At 45.7% G+C, this 18,836-nt stretch overlaps 1 protein-coding gene across 2 annotated transcripts; it reads left to right on the top strand.

Annotated features, from left to right (window-relative positions):
- The first annotated feature begins 2,959 nt into the window (after nt 1-2,959).
- Nucleotides 2,960-17,666, top strand: USP18 (ubiquitin specific peptidase 18). Of its 2 annotated transcripts, none has more exons than XM_076328756.1 (11): nt 2,960-3,057; nt 5,936-6,116; nt 7,187-7,283; nt 8,876-9,021; nt 11,561-11,640; nt 12,465-12,611; nt 13,445-13,540; nt 14,582-14,752; nt 15,702-15,833; nt 16,294-16,343; nt 16,866-17,666. In XM_076328756.1, the coding sequence occupies exons 2-11, from the start codon at nt 5,963-5,965 to the stop codon at nt 16,912-16,914; spliced, it is 1,122 nt and encodes a 373-aa protein (XP_076184871.1). In that variant the 5' UTR covers nt 2,960-3,057; nt 5,936-5,962; the 3' UTR covers nt 16,915-17,666. The 2 variants fall into 2 exon arrangements, with proteins under 2 accessions (XP_076184871.1, XP_076184868.1); XM_076328753.1 differs by lacking the exon at nt 2,960-3,057 and adding an exon at nt 3,077-3,172.
- The last annotated feature ends 1,170 nt before the right edge of the window (nt 17,667-18,836 follow it).

The following is an 18,836-nucleotide window of genomic DNA, read 5'->3' on the forward strand; positions in this document are numbered from 1 at the left end:
ACTTAGGAATCAGTATTCCTGCTGTCGCACTAGTCAATGCACTGTTTGGAATGGTTTGGAGATTAATTTAGAAACGCCGTGACAGTTATCAGGAGCTAGCAGCTTTTGTCAAAGTGACACTACACCACGACACTCAGCAGGCAGTGTATTTGGAGACCCAAACACTAAATCTTTCAGTTTTAGCCATCCCTTCATGTGAGCACACTTTCTGGGCTCAGACTTCTGCCCATTACCTGTTTTGGAAGTGGGGTGTCACAACTGACTTCCACAGGCAAAGCTTAAAATATTCTTAAATAAGACATATGCTCCTCTTAATCGAGCATCCAGTCTCTCACAGGGGTCATTACCAAAAGCTACTTCAGCGGCACACTGCTTCACTAGCTTCCACAGACCCGTCAGATGTAGTTCCTTTTTAATCTCCAGTGTTGGTTTGCACTTTGCTCAGGTGGTTTAACTGTCTCTAGGCAACTTATGGCTTAGCAGTTCTACCTCTTTTCTTCCTTTTTGTCAGGCAGATGCCACACAAGCTAGCAATAGAAAGGGAACATCACTAAATTTAAACCATTGCCAAGAGGCTCTGCCAGAGTCACAGCAAAGATGCTGAGTCATTTGTACCTTTCTGCTCACAAGCCCATACAGATAACCATACCCATCCATGTGACAATTCAGGAAGCTTTTCACTGCCACCGCTGCCTTGGCTGAAGAGCTCTGACTGCCAGGCAGCTGTGCTGCCTCCAACAGAGCCAGGTTGTATGAGCAGGTTCTCCATAACCTGCCCAGAGGGTGTGCAACTTGGACCTCTTCTGTGGGGACTGCAACAATGACAGCTCTGATGGGCTCCAGACAACCCCTCTGAAAGCCTCCTATGCGCTGTCTCCTTCCCATGGTTCAGTGAATCAGGGCAGGGGCTGCATAGAGGTACCTGACACAGGGCTGGGAGCACATGCTGTCACCAGAAGAACTGCGGACAGTTTAGCCTCTCTCCACAATAAATCCATGTTAGCATAACCCTTCCCCCAGAAGGTGCACCCAAAGTGATCTGTGTTACGTGACAAAGGGGAGGCAGTGAACATTCATGCTCATCGTCATCAGGGTTGCATTTATCCTCCTCCGAAGACATGAAGTCTTCTAGCCACTCCCCCAAAGGGCTGGCTCTTTAGTTCAAGGTCTAACAGGAACAAACAGTATGTTAGTATTAAGAACACTTACGTCACTTAATGCCTTGTAGAGCATCTTTGCTGCAGAAATATTATAAAGGACTTCCACATTCAACTCCTAAATTCCCTCTATAACTGCTAAATGTCTGTATAATACAGGAAGGAGCCGGCAAGTCAGGGCTATGTTAAGCTGTGGTTTTCCTCCTCACACCTGTTTTTTCTGTAACATTCCTTGAATTTAGTAACTTAGTGGGACAACAGCTGAAGGCTTCTGCATAGCACATGTGAATTCAGTTTGCTAGCAGCTCACAGAACAGGCTTTTCTGAGGGGCAAAAGGGTGCCCCAAAGACACCAGTGAGCTTCTAGGGAGCAAAGAAAGAGAGATGGAAGCCATCAGGAGCTCCGCACAGCCTGTGGAAGGGGGTAACACCTTTCCCCTCACTAACCACTCATGTCCTGCTAAACCAATCCTACAGGCAGAGAGAGAAGAAGGGTTTAGGGTTTGAACCTGTCCCTGGGGACTGTCTGGTGGCAGCTACAAGGGAAGGACGTGGTGTCTCTGACGCAGCTGGAGTTTCTCCATAAAGGGTAGGCAGGTGTGCCCTGTCAAATCACACAGAGACTCTCCCTTCTGCGGTCCCAGAGACTCAATCTATTTCACACACATAGCAGGACTCCCTATGTCACCTACACCATTTCCCCAGTCAGCAGAGCTCTGCAGGGCAGTATCACTCACCTTTAAACTCTCCCACCTCCTGAAGCGGAGCAAAGCTGGGCCAGTGGCTGCCTCTGACAAGCAAAGCTCCCTTACGGGGTGTTGCGCCCCTCTGTTCCTCCTGCAGACACCCAGGAACAAGATGAAGGGGAAAGCCTGGAAACCCAATATATACACACTGGGGAAGTGGTCACCCAAGCACTTCTGCTCATCTGGACACAGGTGACTCGTTGAGGCCTGAAATCTCACAGCTCGGGTTGGCGCTGCAGTATTTGTTTACCATTGTGCTGCCATTCATATATCCCGCTGCACACCGCGGCCCACCATCAGATGGGAAATTGCCGAGCCTTTCAGTTTGCCACGTGGGTTAAGCTTCTAAGCGAGTTACTTATTTGGGGTTATTTTAAATGAGCTATTTCTTGCTTCTAGGTAGGCTACTGTAGGCCTTGACAAGAGTTCGGCTTTTCTGTTGCTTTTGTGGCTATACCCAACAAACGCCAGGCCGAAGACATGTCTGCTTTCGAGAAGTAACGAGTGACCACGCGAAGTCTGGGCAGAACAAACCCCCTGAGGTACTGCCTCCGCCAAAGAAGAGGTTTTTTTTCTGCAGAGTTCAATTTCTTACCCCTCCCTTCAAAGCTCACTCTTGCCTCTGCCCAGAAGAAACCAGACTGAACCAGGCCGAGGTGTCAGAGCGGGGCAGGGAGGCGGCGGAGGCCTACCCCCAGCGGACGGTTGTCCCAGCCCGGTGTCAGCGCAGTTCATCCCGGGCCCGCGGGCCCAGAGACGAGTGGGCACCCGCCGAGCAAAAGGGGGCTATGGCACCTCGGCCGCCTTTCTTCTATACCACCCCGCCGGGCCGCGCCGCCATGAGGTGCCGCCGCCTCGCAGCGGCGGGCGGGAGAGGCGTGAGGGGGCGCGGCTGCCCTCCCGCAGCGGGCCACGGCGGAGCGGAGTTTCACTTTCTGTCCCTGCGCTCCGCGGCCGGGAAATGAAAACTAAGCGGCGGAGGAGGCGCTGCAGCCGGCGAGAAAAGCGGCGAGGCAGCGCCACTTCGCCCGGCAGCACCGCCGCGGCAGCCGCTTCCCCGCTGCCCTCCGCGCCCCCGCTCGCTGCCGGCGGCCTTCCTGGGTCGTCAGCGGCTGGGCCGGCCCGCCAGACTGAGGTGCTCCTCTGCACCGCAGGTGAGCTCCGGTGCGGGGAGACGTGGTGTCCGAGCCCTCGAGGGCCCGTCAGCAGGTGCGGTGTGAACGTGAGTGCCTGCAGAAGCTCAAAGCGCTCCGGGTCCTGCGGGAATTGGTATGAAACCTTTTTGCTGGTTTGTCAGATAGGATGAGCCAGAGCCACAATGCGCCAGGAGGAAAAAAAAAAAAAGGAAAGGGGAAAAAAGGGAGCCGAACAAACGTGTAGTTTGACAGCAAAGTGGAAAGTCTCGTTTCAGTCATGTCTGAGAGAAGTGTGGAGGTGAAGGGCTCAAGCCCCTGCGGCAGCCCTCTGAGGAGCGCCTCAGGGCGGCCATCTCCTCCCCAGGGCTGCTGCCTCGCAGCCCACCTCCCGCACCAGCACCATCCCCCCGGTCGCCGTTTCCCCAAGATACCCATGAGGGGAAGGCAGCGGTGACAGCAGGGAAGAGGCGACAAAGGGCAGAGGTGGTGGTCCTCCTCAGGCGGAGGGGTGCTTCGGGGGCTGTGGTACGGGGGTGTGAAGGGACCGTGGGGGTTTGTCTTGAGAGGCCAGTGTCTTGGGAGGGCAGATAGGCTGTGGAGCAGGATGCAGGGCTGGCTGAGGGAGGGCGAGTGAGAGGGCTTGTGGATTATGGGGTGGAGGGTACGAGGAGGGTATTGCTGCTACCTTTTCTCTGCCTGGCGCTACCGTGGTCGCTTGGTTTGGCCAAGCCATGTGCGTTGAGGGAGCAGTACAGAGTCCTACCCCTGACCTGCAAAGGAAACCGAGAAGTGACCCTGCTACTCCAGTGAGAGAGGAAAAATCGGGGGCAAGAGGGGAGCCCGCTCCTCAATTCCTATGCTCACTCACCAGATTTTTTATGCATTTAGGCAGGGAAAGGAAGGTCAAGTGCAAATCTTAATGCTGTATTTCTGATAGCCAAAATGAGGCAGTTTTGTGCAAGGGTTGGGAAGCTGTGTTCATGTGCCTGCTCCCGTACCAGGGTTCCTGCTAGTAATGCGTAGGGGAGAGTTTCATCGAACCAGAGACCCAAATCCTCCCATCTGTGTGTCCCCCTGCACCTTCCTGCCCTAATATCTTTCTACCTATTTGTCAAGTCACCCAAAGCCTTTTAGCCCTGAGCTTGCTCTTTCATCCCACCCTTAATCCTACCTCTCCTGCCAAAAGCTGTGCTGTGTCTTGCAAGATTGCCTCATCCCCAGTACATCCCTAGCTGCTGTTTAGCCACCTCTGCTCTGCCTATCACCCACCTTTCTGTCCCCTTCGGCATCCCCACTGGCTGTGAGCATTACTTACCTTCTGGCTGATATTATACCAACTAAACCCACTGGCTCTCGCTGTACAAGCGAAGATGGACTCCCGCTCAAGCTGGGCTTTCAGAAACCTGAACGCGTGCTTAAATCATTTCCAGGGGAAGAGGCAGGGTGCGTTCAGACTCCATTTTGCTGAGGAAGAAATTGAATCCAATTTCTCTTTTCCTGCATAGCTGTTCTAATCACTGGGTTTGGATATAAAAAGCAGTATTCTTGAATCTATCTTCGAATGTCTGAGTTTATTTTTTTTCCCAAATAAAACTCCTCAGCAAATTCAACAGTATGTGGTGAATTTGAGTGTATGACACTTTGAGTTCAAGAGTAATCTTCAAAAGTAAAGAATCAAAAGTACAGTTGGGAAAAAATATACTTAAGTTTAAAAGTAATAATTGGGGAAAAAAATAATCCATTTCTAGTTTCCCTGCCTGATAAATTCTTCAGCAGCTTTCATATTTAACATTATTAGGCACAGTTAACCTGAAAAATAACATGCTTTTACAGCAAAGATTTTCTTTTTGTGAAAGGCAGAACCAGGATTTTTTGTTTATTTCCTATTCTTGGGAGCTTTTCTTCATTCTTTCAGCACCTGGCCTCAGGTTCATTTTATGTGCTGTTTAATATTTGTAAAATAACAATTTCTGAGCATTTGTTCTGTGTTTTGGTTCCCCCCCCCGTGAATGCTTCCCTAAGCATATACTTTTTTTTTTCTGATTCTGCCTCCCTGTTGGAGGTGGACTTTTAAAAAGTTTCATTTTTGTGTAATTGCATTTGAACATTTGTCACGTTGTTTTGCTTGTGTATTTTTACTTTGCTTTAGTTTGGTGGGTTTTTAAAAAACTTTTGCTTAAAGTGCCAGTAGCTGAGTCATAAGAGACTGTCAGAGTAATGGTCTGTTCAATACTCCCTTGAAAATCAAGGCATTATAATGGTTCTTTTGCTTAAACATTTACTTTGCCTGTGATCACTTCAAAGAGCATAAAAAACCCCTGATATTTAGGTGCTTAAATGCCTTTAAAAATTACAGTCCAAAGTGCCACAGTAGAGCTGTGACTAAGGCGCTTGAAAACAATGCAGAGAGCCCAGTACAGAAAACAAACAAATGCTTACCAGCTCAAAAGGCTAGAGAAGGTGAAATTTGTCCTTTTGAATACTTGGGATACTTTGGGTGATAAAGCATTACTTTTACTGAACAGAGGAGTTTTGCAACATCTGCCACTTGGACAATTTTAATCATATTACTTACCAAATCTTCTTGAACAGGGGCATCTGGAGTTCCCTGGCTAGGTGGAGCTGTTTCTGTGGAACAGAAGGTTCATTTATTTATTTAGACACAAAAGGAAGACAGGATATGCAATTGCCGTCAAGCTCCATGTCTGTTAACCTTGCTAATAGCCCATACACCTACAATACCCATATTAATTCAAATATACCAAATGCCATCACAGTAATCTTACTAACTTTATTGACCACCCAGCTTTTTCGTGATGAAAATATCAAATACAAAGACAAATCCCATGTTTCTGGGTGCTCCCCCTCTTTCTGATCTTTCTATGTCTTTCTGCAGTCCTTCTGTCTTTGTACAATATTGTTGATGGGACAAAGAAGTGGGCGTCAAGGAAGAAGCAAGAAATTAGAGCTGACACTAAGTGAGACCATGAAGGCAGAAGCAGAAGTACACAATAATGAAGAGGAAGCCAAAGACCAGAGGCTAACATCAGTCTTTGGTGTGGCAGACTTAAAAAATGGTAATAATGTTTTGTCTATTCTTCACTCTCATATTTTCTATTTCTAATGCCTGCTGTTCCATTCTCTGTCCTTAGGCTTCATTTTCTCATATTCTTTACCTCTTCACTGAGGAATATATAAACAATTCTCATTTTGCCCTGCCAAGTAACCATTTTGGTTTTTTGAAAGGGATTACATGAGGATCTCAGAGCTTCTTCCACTCTTAAGTCCTCAGATTGGCCATTGCAGCCAAAAGGTCTAGATCTTTCCAAACACAGCCAGCATTGCTTCTGGATTTGCTAAACCATGGAGTAGGCCCTAGTTACTCTGCTGCATCACTAGATTCGCCTCTCAAAAAGCTGTCATTAGTATTTCAGGTGTACGTACTGTTCTATCCCAGCTATAGCCCACCCTTACCACCGACTGTATGCATTTCAGAGTTGTTCTGAGTTTCCGTTCCATGTCCTCTCTCCCTTTGGTGATGACTTCAGAAGAAAAACTGATTTCTGACCATGATTACTTACACCCCTTTGGGGCACAGAATATGCTGTCTCTTTAGGTGCAGTGTGAACAGCTGAGACTTACTTTTTCCAATTCTCTCAGGCTAGTTCCTTTCTTTGAAACAGAGACAAAGAGTACCAGAAGTAGGCTGAAGGAAGAACTTAAAGCCTGTGTGGTGGACAGCTAGCATGTGGTCCCACATGTAGCTCTTTATTTTGTTATTGGGCCTGGCTGTGTAAAAGGCTGAATAAAAATCCTCATACAGGCAGCCTTTGACTTCTGGGTTTTTTTTTATTTTATGTTTCGATGTGTTATGAGAGGACTGAAAATAGAGGGACTGGGAGACATCTGAGTATCATAATCCAGGCTTACTTGGATTTTTCCTGTCAGTTGCTAAACAAAAATAAATGTTATCTGCTTCAGGAACATAAGAATAGATTGAACAGTTTCTCAGATCTGACCAAGATGCTGGGCCTATGCACCGAGTGGCTGAACATGTGCAAGAGGACTTTGCCACATTCAAATAATTTTCACTTTCTTTTCTTGTATGTATCTCCAGGTGTCACTTCCTTTTTTTCTGTGCCTACAGGAGCTGTTGGACTGTACAACGTTGGACAGAGCTGCTGTCTGAACTCTCTGCTCCAAGTGTTTCTCATGAATATACGCTTCACTGGGATACTTCGAAGGTACCACCCATTCGAACTACCTGAGATACTTCCATTGTTGCTCTGTTGTCATAGAATCATAGAATAGTTTGGGTTGGAAGGGACCTCTAAAGGTCATCTAGTCCAACCCCCCTGCCGTGAGCAGGGACATCTTCAACTAGATCAGGTTGCCCAGAGCCCCGTCCAACCTGGCCTTGAATGTTTCCAGGGATGGGGCATCCACTACCTCTCTGGGCAACCTGTGTTTCACCACCCTCAGTGTAAAAAATTTCTTCCTTATATCTAGTCTGTATCTACCCCCCTTTAGTTTAAAGCCATTCCCCCTTGTCCTGTTGCAACAGGCCCTGCTAAAAAGTCTGCCGCCATCTTTTTTATAAGCCCCCTTTAAGTACTGATAGGCTGCAATAAGGTCGGGATGTACATTTGAAGGCTTGGATCATCAAGGTGCTAGCAAGGTGCTTTCAGCTCACTCGGCAAGGACTCTGTCTTGTTGTGTCTGTCATATACAAACTAGGGCCTGCAAAGGTAGGAGTTGCAGTTTTCTGACTTGTTAGTCATCTCTGATTCATGTGCCGTTTGCACACCAATAAGCTGCAGTCCTGAACTGAGTCTTTATGACTTGTATCTCTCTTTTCCATAACAGGGTACGATTTTATTCCAGGTATACTCATAGGCCGTTATAACTAAAGGATGTGTCATGTGTAACCATATCCACTATGAATTTTGTAACTTTAAGCATGTAAACATAAACATATTGTGATCCATAGCCTCTGGCCCCTGATTGTCCTGGCTAGCACCTGATAGAGAAGAGTAAGTGTTGTTGCAGATAGCAAATATATAGTGTTATTTTGTTTTGCTTGACTGTGCTGTTGACTTGTTTGTGAGCAGGATTTGGGCTTCCACCTTCCTACCAACCACACTAATAACTGGTTTGATTTGTTTTCAGTTTACTTGGTTCACTGCAGCTTTAGTCATCTGAGTGGATCATTCCTATTCAGTCCTCCTTTCTCCAAATTTCTTACACACTCACCAGTGTACAGAGGGGGAAGAAGACAAGTTACAGACACGCAGAGATGAGAAGTGTTATAAATGGGCAAAGCTAAACAATGTCGATAGTATGTTACCATTGGTATTTGAAGAAAGACTTAGAAAAACCTGTGGACTGCAATAAATTTAGGGAGGATAAAGAGCTTTCCAGTTGGCATATAGTTGAAGTACAAGCATTATGATATACATGCCCATGAAATTTGGAGGGTATCTTGAGAATGAAGGCATGAACAGGTGGGAGGCAAGAACAGCTCTGAAACTGGCTGTAGCTAGTGTTGTGTCTAGAGCCCAGAAAGCACTTCGGGTCCTGCTTGGTTTGCCTCTTATTCAGGAACGGGCCAGCTTAAAATTGTGGCCTTTTACTTTAGAACTGTCAGCCTGCACTGTGGGATGAGCTAGTGCAGGTGTCTGCTTCCCCTTTTTCCTTCTTTTGCTAAAAACATGCCCATTCTGCTTCCTCTTGAGTTGCTATCTGTGCTATCCACCTCTGCTCCTTCAGGTATCTTGTCCAATATTTCCCCATTGTACCGCTGGATTACCATTCATGTTGCTTCTTCTCTTTATAGGATCACAGTGCCACCATGTGCTGCGCAGAAGAGGAGGAATGTCCCATACCAAATGCTCCTGCTGTTGGAGGAGATGCAGTGTGGCAAGCGGAAAGCTGTTTCTCCCATAAACCTCGCCTGCTGTCTTTCAGCATACAGAGTGAAATGTAAGCAGCACCGCCTCATGCCCATCTCTGCCTGCAGACCAGATGCAGGTGTTAATTATCAAGCACTAACAAGCAGTGCAGACTCTGACATCTCATTCAGAGATTCAGAAATGTGAGGAGTTAAGTACACAATGATGTGCTCTTTATAGCCGCCTCCCAGTTGTGAGTGAGATGCTGTGTCTTACTTGTGAAGAGGGGAGAAAAAGCCCCGGCCGGATATCCTTGCTGATGTTCAAAGAGTAAGACTATCAGACTGCTAGAAGACTCAGCCACTGATACTGGCCAGAGGGAAAGGGCTGTGCAGGGCAGAGAGAGGACAGCTTATATCTTGATTTGTCTTGCTATACTGGCATGATAATAGTGAAACAGCTGCTATTTCTTATTAGAAGGAAGAGATCATGTGGAAAAGATACTGAGTTCCCCTAGATACCCAAGGATAGAAACCACATCCTTCCTGTTCCTTGTTATAAGGGCACAGAGAAGAATTTGCTGGCTTAACCTCCCACCTGGGCAGGGTCCCAAAGGAGAGAGATTGTTAAATGCACGGGTGACCGGTGACAATGGGCTGCTGAGGGTCTGTTTATGTGTACAAATACACACAGTATATCCAAATGCCCTGATCTTTATCATATAAAAGCCAAAACAGGACAGCACTGAAAGGGACAGATGGTAGCCAGCTATGCTGGTTTTGGCTGGGGTAGAGTTAATTTTCTTTATAGTAGCTAGCATGGGGCTATGTTTTGGATGTGTGCTGGAAACACAAATCAACTTATCCCTGTTGATAACACAGGGATGTTTTAGCTGCTGCTGAGCAGTGCTTACACAGAGTCAAGGCCTTTTCTGCCTCTCACACCACCCCACCAGCAAGTAGGCTGGGGGTGCACAAGAAGTTGGGAGGGGACACAGCCGGGACAGCTGACCCCAACTGACCAAAGGGATATTCCATACCATATGACGTCATGCTCAGCATATACAGCTGGGGGAAGAAGGAAGGGAGGGAGGGACGTTCGGAGTGGTGGTGTTTGTCTTCCCAAGTAACATTTACATGTGATGGAGCCCTGCTTTCCTGGAGATGGCTGAACACCTGCCTGCCGATGGGAAGTAGTGAATGAATTCCTCGTTTTGCTTTGCTTTGCTTGCGTGCGCGGCTTTTGCTTTCCCTATTAAACTGCCTTTATCTCAACCCATGAGTTTTCTCACTTTTACCCTTCCAGTTCTCTCCCCCATCCCACCAGGGAGGAGTGAGCAAGTGGCTGTGTGTTGCTTAGTTGCTGGCTGGGGTTAAACCATGACACCAGCCCAAAGCTATATTAAGGAGGAAGATGAGATAAGCTGAATATTTCTGTTTGCATCATTTTTCCCCCTGAGACTGAATGGCTCTGCATTTTGCCTGCTCTCTTCCAATTAAAGAGATGCCCAAAGAGAGTTTGTAAAGCTTGACAGTTTCCCACCTTGTCCTCCTGATTTAAAATTCAGGTGTGGTTCACAAAGTCCTATATCCCAGCAAGTGGTGCTTTACCTGGATCGCAGATGTGCTATTAGACACGAGGAGAGGTGTATTTTCTGAGCTTCATTTAGTCAGGGATGTCTGTAATCTTACTAGAACCCAGCTGAAGTCAGTACCTGCAGACTTGCAGGGAAGTTGAAAGCACTTCCACCTCAGGGTGTTGGATTATTCCATAAAATTTGTTTCACCTATGATCAAGCATAGAGTTAGTCCAGAAATATCAAGATTTTGCTAAACTATGTGTAGTTTTTGCCCAGTTCCTAAATCTTGAGTTCGTCATGGGCTGAGAACATCAGTTCTTCGCATTCAAGGATGTGGATTTTTTTTCCCCCCCTAAGTTCAATCTTGAAGCAATTATCTGCTGAGCCATTCTAAGCAAGCTGTGCCTTGAGCTGTATCCCACCGTCTTAGGTTTCTTAATATGCCAGTTTAGCCAGAGTGGAAAGCCAAAGCATAATGTTACTACATCATCCTTGGCTCTCTGTGCTGAAACTGTGTGCTTTCTCCCTGGGTAGGGATCAAGGGGTTTATACCATTCTGTAGATGAGACGTGGATAGGCCTCCCTGTCATTTTTATCTCAGCACTCAGGAGTGTTACAGCCTTAGCAAGGGGATGGGGTAGGCAAGTCTGTGGAGTAACGAAGGTGAAAAAGAGAACAGAACCTTCCCTGTATTGTTTCTAAGAAGGACTCAAATAAATGCAACCCTCAACTCAATGAGATATCTGAGCCCTATCCTCCGGTAGGTATTGGGTATACTCTTGGCCCTGTGTCTGGTGACAAGGACATGACTTTTGCACTGGGTTGTACAATGGGGCACTCAAGCCCTCCCATCTTTTCCCACTGCCTGCTCAGGTCACACAGAGACATTGCAGCTCATCTCCAGTCTAAGCTCTGTCCCTGGCAGGGAGTCGCAAGGGACCAAGAGACTGGATCTAATGGGGCACAATAAATCTTCCTTTGCTATCTGTGGGAAATCTGTGCTTGGTGCTGTTCATAATGCTGACTGAGGTTGTGTTTTCTGTTTGTCCAGTGTTTGTGCAGTATGATGCTGCCCAGCTCTTTCTGACTCTCTGGAACTTGATAAAGAGGCAGATGAAAAAGCCAGAGCTGGTAAGGACAGTCACCAAAATGAACACCAGGTCCTTTGGCCCTTGTCATATGTCGTTTCCTCTGCTTCTTGAAGAAGAATCCCGTTCATTGACAATTATCCTAAATGAAGTTCTTAAAATTATCACCTATTTGAATCTTTCCTTCATCTTTCAAATGGGAGAAGGAATCTTGATTTCATAGGCTTCAACGTTTTGAGATAGTTAACTTTTGTTCATCCTACTTTTAGGGCATGCCAGGGTCTCCGTTCTAATGGGAGAGTTGATTAATAATAAAAAGATTGATCTTCTTGCAACACTGAATTTAGTTACCTTGCATTTCTTTTTTCCCCGAATTTCTTTAAGCATTCATTGGCACGTCTTGACACAGCTCCTCTGTTCTTTGAAGTCAGCCATGTGCGTTTCATTATAATTAGTCACTGTTAGTATGTTATGTATATGACAGTTCCTCCCAGGGGAGCTATGTAAGGTAAGAGAAAACTGACTCTTCCTCACCCACTGTCATAGTTTTATTCATACAGAAGACAGGCTCCTGTTGCAGTTCCAAACAAAACAATAAAATTCTGCATCAAAGCAGACGTTTAACTCTCTGATCTTGTTATATTCTGTGTCTTTCCCCTCTGCTAGGGGATGAGGGGAAGGAGTTGTTGTCATTTAAATGGTGGGAAGTGCCCTGTCCACATAAGTCGATGTCAGATCTGGGTTCAAGCCTTACAGCAGTAACATTGTGTGAAGTAACATGTCCACGTGGGCTTTCCCACCCACAGAGGGAAACACCTCAGCTGTGTTCTTCATAAACCTTGTTTTGGCATTTTTTCACCCCTCCAGGTTGAAGAGCTGAGTTACTTGTACACTATCTGTGTACAGGAGCACCTGGCCTGTCAGAAATGCTCTTCTGAAACAAAGAGGAACAGCAGCATGTTAACCCTTCCACTCCCAGTGTTGGATTCCAATTCTGACATGCTAAAGACGCTGGTGAGTTCAGTGGCAGCACTGTTCCCTTAGGAAGAAGATTCCCCTCTGTTCGCTGTGGGAGCCTTCTCCTTGCAGCACTGGCGTCTTCTGGGACTCATCTAGAATCTCTGCAACAATCTCTGCAGGGTGTCTCGGGCTTTGAGGTGATCTGTTCTCATTCACCTTTCTTCTTTGTTTTGAGGGGTTCTAAGTGTCTCAAAAAATTTGTTTGATTTGGGGGATGGAAAATTAAGTCTTTGAATCGCCTTTCTAAAAAGAGTGTTAACTAAATACTCTGTAAGACTCAAAGACTTATACTACAGAGTGATGTGTGCCTGTGAGACCTTAGATACCACAGTGAGGTGCCCTAGATAACTTGTAATCCCTGGCCAGACACACTACGTTTGCCCAGTACAGTGCTCTTTTACTGTTAAATCAGTACTGCTGTTTGACATCCGGATACAGCAGTGATGGTGGCTATGTAGATGCTGCCACAAATAGACAGTGGATTTTTCAGGTGACACTGGACCATTGGACCTTACTTATTCTCTGACTACTTTATACAGTTTCAGGCTAAAGGAACCTCTTTCAAAATCTCTAAGGCTTTGAAGTAGGTATAAAAGACACTTATGCATCAACATCTTTTCTGTGGAAAATGTGGTACTCTTTTCAACTAATGTAATCACACCAGCAGTTAGGAAACAGGGGGTACCCTTTTTCAGGCTGCAGGCCATCTTTTGTCCTTTGAATAAAATATGCCTTCTGTAGCTTTGCTGTTTGCATGTACCCTGTACAAGTAGAAACAGAAATCCAGCTTGAAGGAAATCCATTGAAAGAAATCTCTGTCTTCTTAGGAGGACTGTCTGCAATACTTTTTCCGTCCAGAAGAGTTGACTGATCACAACATGTGTTTCTGTGAACAGTGTGGAAGGAAAACACCTTTTTTGCAGGTAAACAGAGACTTGTTTCCCCATGTGTCTCTTATACCCAGAACTCCCTTTAGGACTGGGAAGGGTGGGGAAAGGACTCAACCATATCAGTTTAAGAGGAGATCAACAACTCAAAGACTTGTCAGCACAGCAATGTCAGCTAGGTATACACCACATGCATCTTTCCTGTTAGGAAGTTCTCTACTGTAGATGTAGCTCTAGCAACAGAAGAATGCTTTCATGGGTTTTAATGTAAGTCACTGAGGGACGTAGCATTTCTGTACCAGTAGAAAAGCTTCTGTTGGTTTATGTTGTGTTTCCACCGTGGGGCTTTACACTGCTGCGTAGCTCCAGGGGTAGACAAGAATGTGTTACTGGAGCTGTGCATACACATAAAAGTAGGCTACTGTAGGGTGATTTCCTTTCTTCCTTGCTCTCCACTGGGCTCCCCATTTTTTACAGTATTGGTCTCTGCCAGCCAATTAGCTGTTTCATGAAGAGACAAGTGCATTGAAGAGAGAGGTGTGTGAGGGAGACTGCCTCAGCTCAAGGCTTGGAGGGGACTTTCCACATCATTTTCACCAGTGGGCCACCTCCAAGGACACAATGCATCTGTACGTCTTGGTGGCAGCCATGGCAGCAGCAGTAATATCAACAAAGGCAGTGCTGGAATGAAGGAGCTGTCAGCTTGGCATCCTCCATGGAGCTCTAGTGGCCACATGTTACAAGGAAGTTGGCTTGCCTCTTCTCACCAACCTAGTGCTACCAACCTAGGGTTAAGAAAGCAGATGAGAAATGCAGCAGCCCATGAGACACCCAAGGCTGGGTGCTGATCACGCTGAAGTTGAAAAACTTGGTTATCACAGCTCCGTTACATGTTTGTGTCTCGTGTGCAGATGAGCTACAAAGGTTTGGCATCTGCTGTCCGGTGGAATTGGCAATCGTTCACTATAGCACTGACTGCTCTCCATGCTACATTCACTGTGTGGCAATGGCTGTTTCCACCCCACCTCCCCAGGGTTTGTTCCTTAGTTTTCAATTGCATTATTTATTGCTTTACAGAGCATGAAGCTAGTCCATCTGCCACAGACTCTGACCATACACCTAAAGCGCTTCTGCTTCGAAAAATCAGCCTACGTTCACAAGCTTAGTCACTATCTGCCATTCCCACAAGACCTTGATTTCAATGCAATCCTGACAGAAGATCAGTGCCAAGCAGATGACAATGAAAAGGTGAGATACTCCTCATGTTTAAAAAGGGCACATTTTCTTCTCTCCTCTGCTCAAGTCTCATAAAAACTTAAGAGATCACACCAGTACTTCCCTCAGTTCAAAGCACAGGTCTTAAAAATGTATGTCTCAGGCTTTACTTGTGCCTGGTGTTGTCTTGCATCCCGTGGTTTTAACTGGTTCAGGCATTATTCAACTTTCTGTGCTCAGATTAAATCACCAAAGGCACCATAACTGGAGCTTTCTGCCATAAGGACAAGAACCAGGATTTAAAAAAAAAAAAAAAAAAAAAATCCCTTTTTTTCTGAGAGCGTTTAGCATAACTTTTTTTTCCATTTCTAAATATACTAAAGATGAAAACACAGTTCATTTGGATGACCAAATCCAGACATTGTAAACAGTGTCTTTGAGGCAACTTCTGTCCTGTTGTTCAGCCTCTGGGGCAGGACAGCTTCAGTGAGCAGCAGACCTACTGCTTTGCAGAGGTCACTAGTCCAAGACAGGGCAACTCCGTTCCTGGCAGTTTCCCATGCAGTGTTGTTTGCCACAGACTTGCGGTTAACAGGGAGATGACAGCTTTGCCAAGCAGCTGAGAGTGATCTGCCACACTGTGGATCTGTTCCTCTTGCTGAGAAATAACAAGGGAAAGTGTGGCAACAGCAAAACCTTGCTGGTGCAGTGTTGGCTGCAGTGCAAACAACCCTTTGCTGCTCCTTTGCTGTCCTACTGCCTTTTTCACGTTCCTGTGATCTCCAGGGAGGCTGCCAGCCCATAGCTGGCAGGCAAAACTCTGAGGGTAAGAGCGAAAAAGGCAGGATCCTCAAGGCCAATCTAATCTTTCTCCTTTTTCCTTACGACATGCACATTCTTGCTGTCCTGGCTGCTGCTTCTCTTCAGCCAATAGCAAATGAGAATTGCGGCACTGAAATTTACTCTTTGTGGCTCTTCACAGGCTACCTGGCAGTATGAGCTTTTTGCCGTTGTTGCTCATTCAGGATCAACTAGTTGTGGACACTACTGTGCCTATATTCGAAGTCTCACAGAATGTAAATGGTATTGCTTCAACGATTCTGAGGTTTGCCAGGTGAGGAGACAAATCCACATTTCTTTTGTAGCTTCCTGGACACTCCTCCAGGTCTCGTTCAGTCTGACTGACTGCTAATTAAAGAGAACCAGGAAAGAAAACCAAAGCTGCAGAGGTTTGTGCACCTTATTCCTCTGCTACAGCATACTCTGAGCTGAGGGCAAAGCGGCTCTAGCTTCTGTACCACCTAAGGCCTCAGGTTCTGGTTTGCAATTTGCAGAAGCCACCATTTGCTGTATACCCTACTTTATGTACTCTAGATCTGTTTAATGTATGTGTTCAGAAGAGGCAAAGGAACTGTTTTTCCTTGAAGGGTAAAAGCAATAAACCGATTTATTAAAAGGTGTTTAGTTCCTGGAAGTACCACTTCTACCACTCTTACGAGGATTGCTGTGCTGGTATCACAATACCACTCTTCAGAGTTTTTACCAGCCTCCCCTTGTCTGTTTTTCTTCTCAAGGTATGGTGGGATGATGTTAAATGCACCTATGGACATTTCAACCTCCACTGGTAAGCAAACACATCTCTGTTTTTACCTGATGCTGCTCTGGGGTTTGGAATGGGGGTAGCAGAGAGAGGGAAGACAAATGGTTTGAACCGCATATTGCCTGGGATGTACAGGGCATGCAGGAGAGTAGAAGAGGCATCCTTGTGTTCTGGTTATTCTGATGTGTCTGTATATGACTATACCAGGAGCCTGCAGGATTACTGAGTAGTCACAAATGGGGCTGCAGAAGTGGTCTTGTTACTTAGGATTGCCGCTTGGACCCTATATCCTGACTGAAGTCAGGATTCCTCCATGCTTTTTGTTTTGATGCATCGTAAGAAAATGAGCCATGGAGAGAGATAATCCCTCCTCTAAGCTATAGCTCTGCCAGGGGGTCAGCTTTATATGCTGCCTCAGGAATGCTGGAGAGGGCCAGTTCAGTTGACCTAAACCTCAAAAAGCTGAGCAGGAGCAAACCTGGGAGGTTACTTGCAATCTAGATCTTCAGACATACATCTTGTTTTGCTTTTTCTTTGCTTCCACAGGGGAGAAACGGCCTATCTCTTGATTTACATGAAAAAACATCCTCAGTAGCCTTAACCAGGGGTATCAGAATGTCTCAGGAAGCTGTGCGTTGTCCATGGAGCTCAGCACCTCTGTGCCAGTATGGACGTGTACAAATGTTCCACAAGAAAGACGTTCTGCACTCAGTGACAACTGCCTTCACATTTATTTGTGATCAGCTAGAGAAAGGACCTGAGAAAGGACCTAAGAAAGAACCTAGAAACTTTTTCTTTCATACATTTTTGATATTTATGTGATTCTGTATATTAATTTCTTCTTAAAAGATAGTAAAGTTAGTCCTAGTCTCTGTCGACTTACTGGTTTCTTTAATGCTGATGCCTAGGTTTCAGTACAGGGGAAGTGTTTGGCCTGAAAGCCTGCGTGACGTTCCAGGGAGGCACACGGTATGGTGGGAGAGCTGTGATAGCCATACCTAGCCAGGAAGACCGTAAGAGCTTGAGACTTACTCTGCCCTTTTAGCGCCATGTTAGATGCTGGCAGGCTGGGCAGGAGAACCCAAAAGTCTTGAGAAACAGCTGGAACAAGGACCAGAACCCTTATGACACATGCACCAGTGAAGTTTACTCCTTAAAACCTTCCTGAAAATGAACCACTGCAGGGGTTGAGATGTGTTTGAAAGTCAGTGTCAGCATAAAGAGGTGTTTTTAGATCAGGAGCTATTGTAGTAGTTCTGATTTACAAGATGAGTTTGTATATATTTATGCAGATGATTATTGTTTTAGCATGCTTATCAGGCATTTATATGCATTTTCTTTCCTGTATAGAGGAGAATATTCAGGGCAACAGAGATTCTGAAGCTAGCTAGTGATTTTGCACAATACACTTGTGATAAGAGGAGAAGTGAGATGCCTTCATGTACTTGAACTGGGATTTTCCTTTAGTACTCTTCAGCTGGTTGCCAGCTGGAATTGTCTTGCTCTCTCCCTTCCTTCCCTGCCCATGAAGTGGAAAAGTCCCTCAAGCAGAAAGTGTTCTGGAGGGAACAATTTTATAAAGAAAGTGAGTAATTTTTAAATCTCCTGTTGAGTCCTGTCACTCTGTGCTGTTGGTTCGGCCTGTGCTCCCATGGCAAGACCACAGAGCTGGAGGGAAAGATGAAGGAAGGCTGGTAACGTGTGACAATCAGAAGAGTGTGCTGAAACCTCATCACAAGACTCAGCTGTGAGGAAAGTTAAAAACTTTGGTTGTGATGTTTTTAAAGCACTCCTTGTGGTAAGTTTTCACGTACCACAGTCTGTGAAAGGATCAGTGATTCCAGTAGTTTGAGATCTAAAAGCACCTTCTAGCCTAACGTATTCTTTGACTGTATCTTTACAAGGGTGCTATTTTTGTGGGACTCAGCACATTTTAAAATTACTAATTTAGTTATAATAGTAGCTATATATGACCTAATTTTATTTTGATAATGATGATGAAGTTCCCAAATCACGTCCGTTTTCTGTTGGTATGTGGAAGGTGAACTGAGAAATCTTGGAGCATAGCTGTGAAATTACATTTTGATGAACTAGCAGGTGTTTATTTTACTGTACTAGCAAGGTCTGTTGTTCTGTTCAACTCTCTTGTATTTGTACTGTTCATTCTGTGTTTAAACCCCCCCCCCCCGGGTGTATCGTTTGTCACCAGGATGAGGAATTTTCAGCCCATTCGTCTTTGGGAATGCGTTACGGTCTTTCTAAAGCACCTTGCAATGGGTGAGTAAGAAAACCAAGTTCCTGTCTGCTTTATCCAGCACTTTGCGTATGTGAAGTAGCTGAAAGATGGCGCACTTCCGGAAATTGAGAAGTTAATGGGTTAAGAGGCTGACAAGACATTTCTAATTTGATATAAAGTGAAATTTAAAAACAAGCTGTGCTTATGAAAAATGCCTCAAATGTGTCATAACCTTCCAGGTATATCACCCATCAAGGAAGCAATTGCTGAGACATGTTAAG

The sequence above is a fragment of the Aptenodytes patagonicus genome, chromosome 1 (genome assembly GCF_965638725.1).
Source record: "Aptenodytes patagonicus chromosome 1, bAptPat1.pri.cur, whole genome shotgun sequence".
Classification (NCBI taxonomy): Eukaryota; Metazoa; Chordata; class Aves; order Sphenisciformes; family Spheniscidae; genus Aptenodytes; species Aptenodytes patagonicus.

Excerpts from the sequence above, each read along its gene's own strand:
- USP18 (XM_076328756.1), top strand. The coding sequence starts at position 5,963 with ATGGGACAAAGAAGTGGGCGTCAAGGAAGAAGCAAGAAATTAGAGCTG. Across the intron at positions 6,117-7,186 it reads TGTGGCAGACTTAAAAAATG|GAGCTGTTGGACTGTACAAC; the intron begins GTAATAATGTTT and ends CTGTGCCTACAG. Across the intron at positions 12,612-13,444 it reads CTGACATGCTAAAGACGCTG|GAGGACTGTCTGCAATACTT; the intron begins GTGAGTTCAGTG and ends CTGTCTTCTTAG.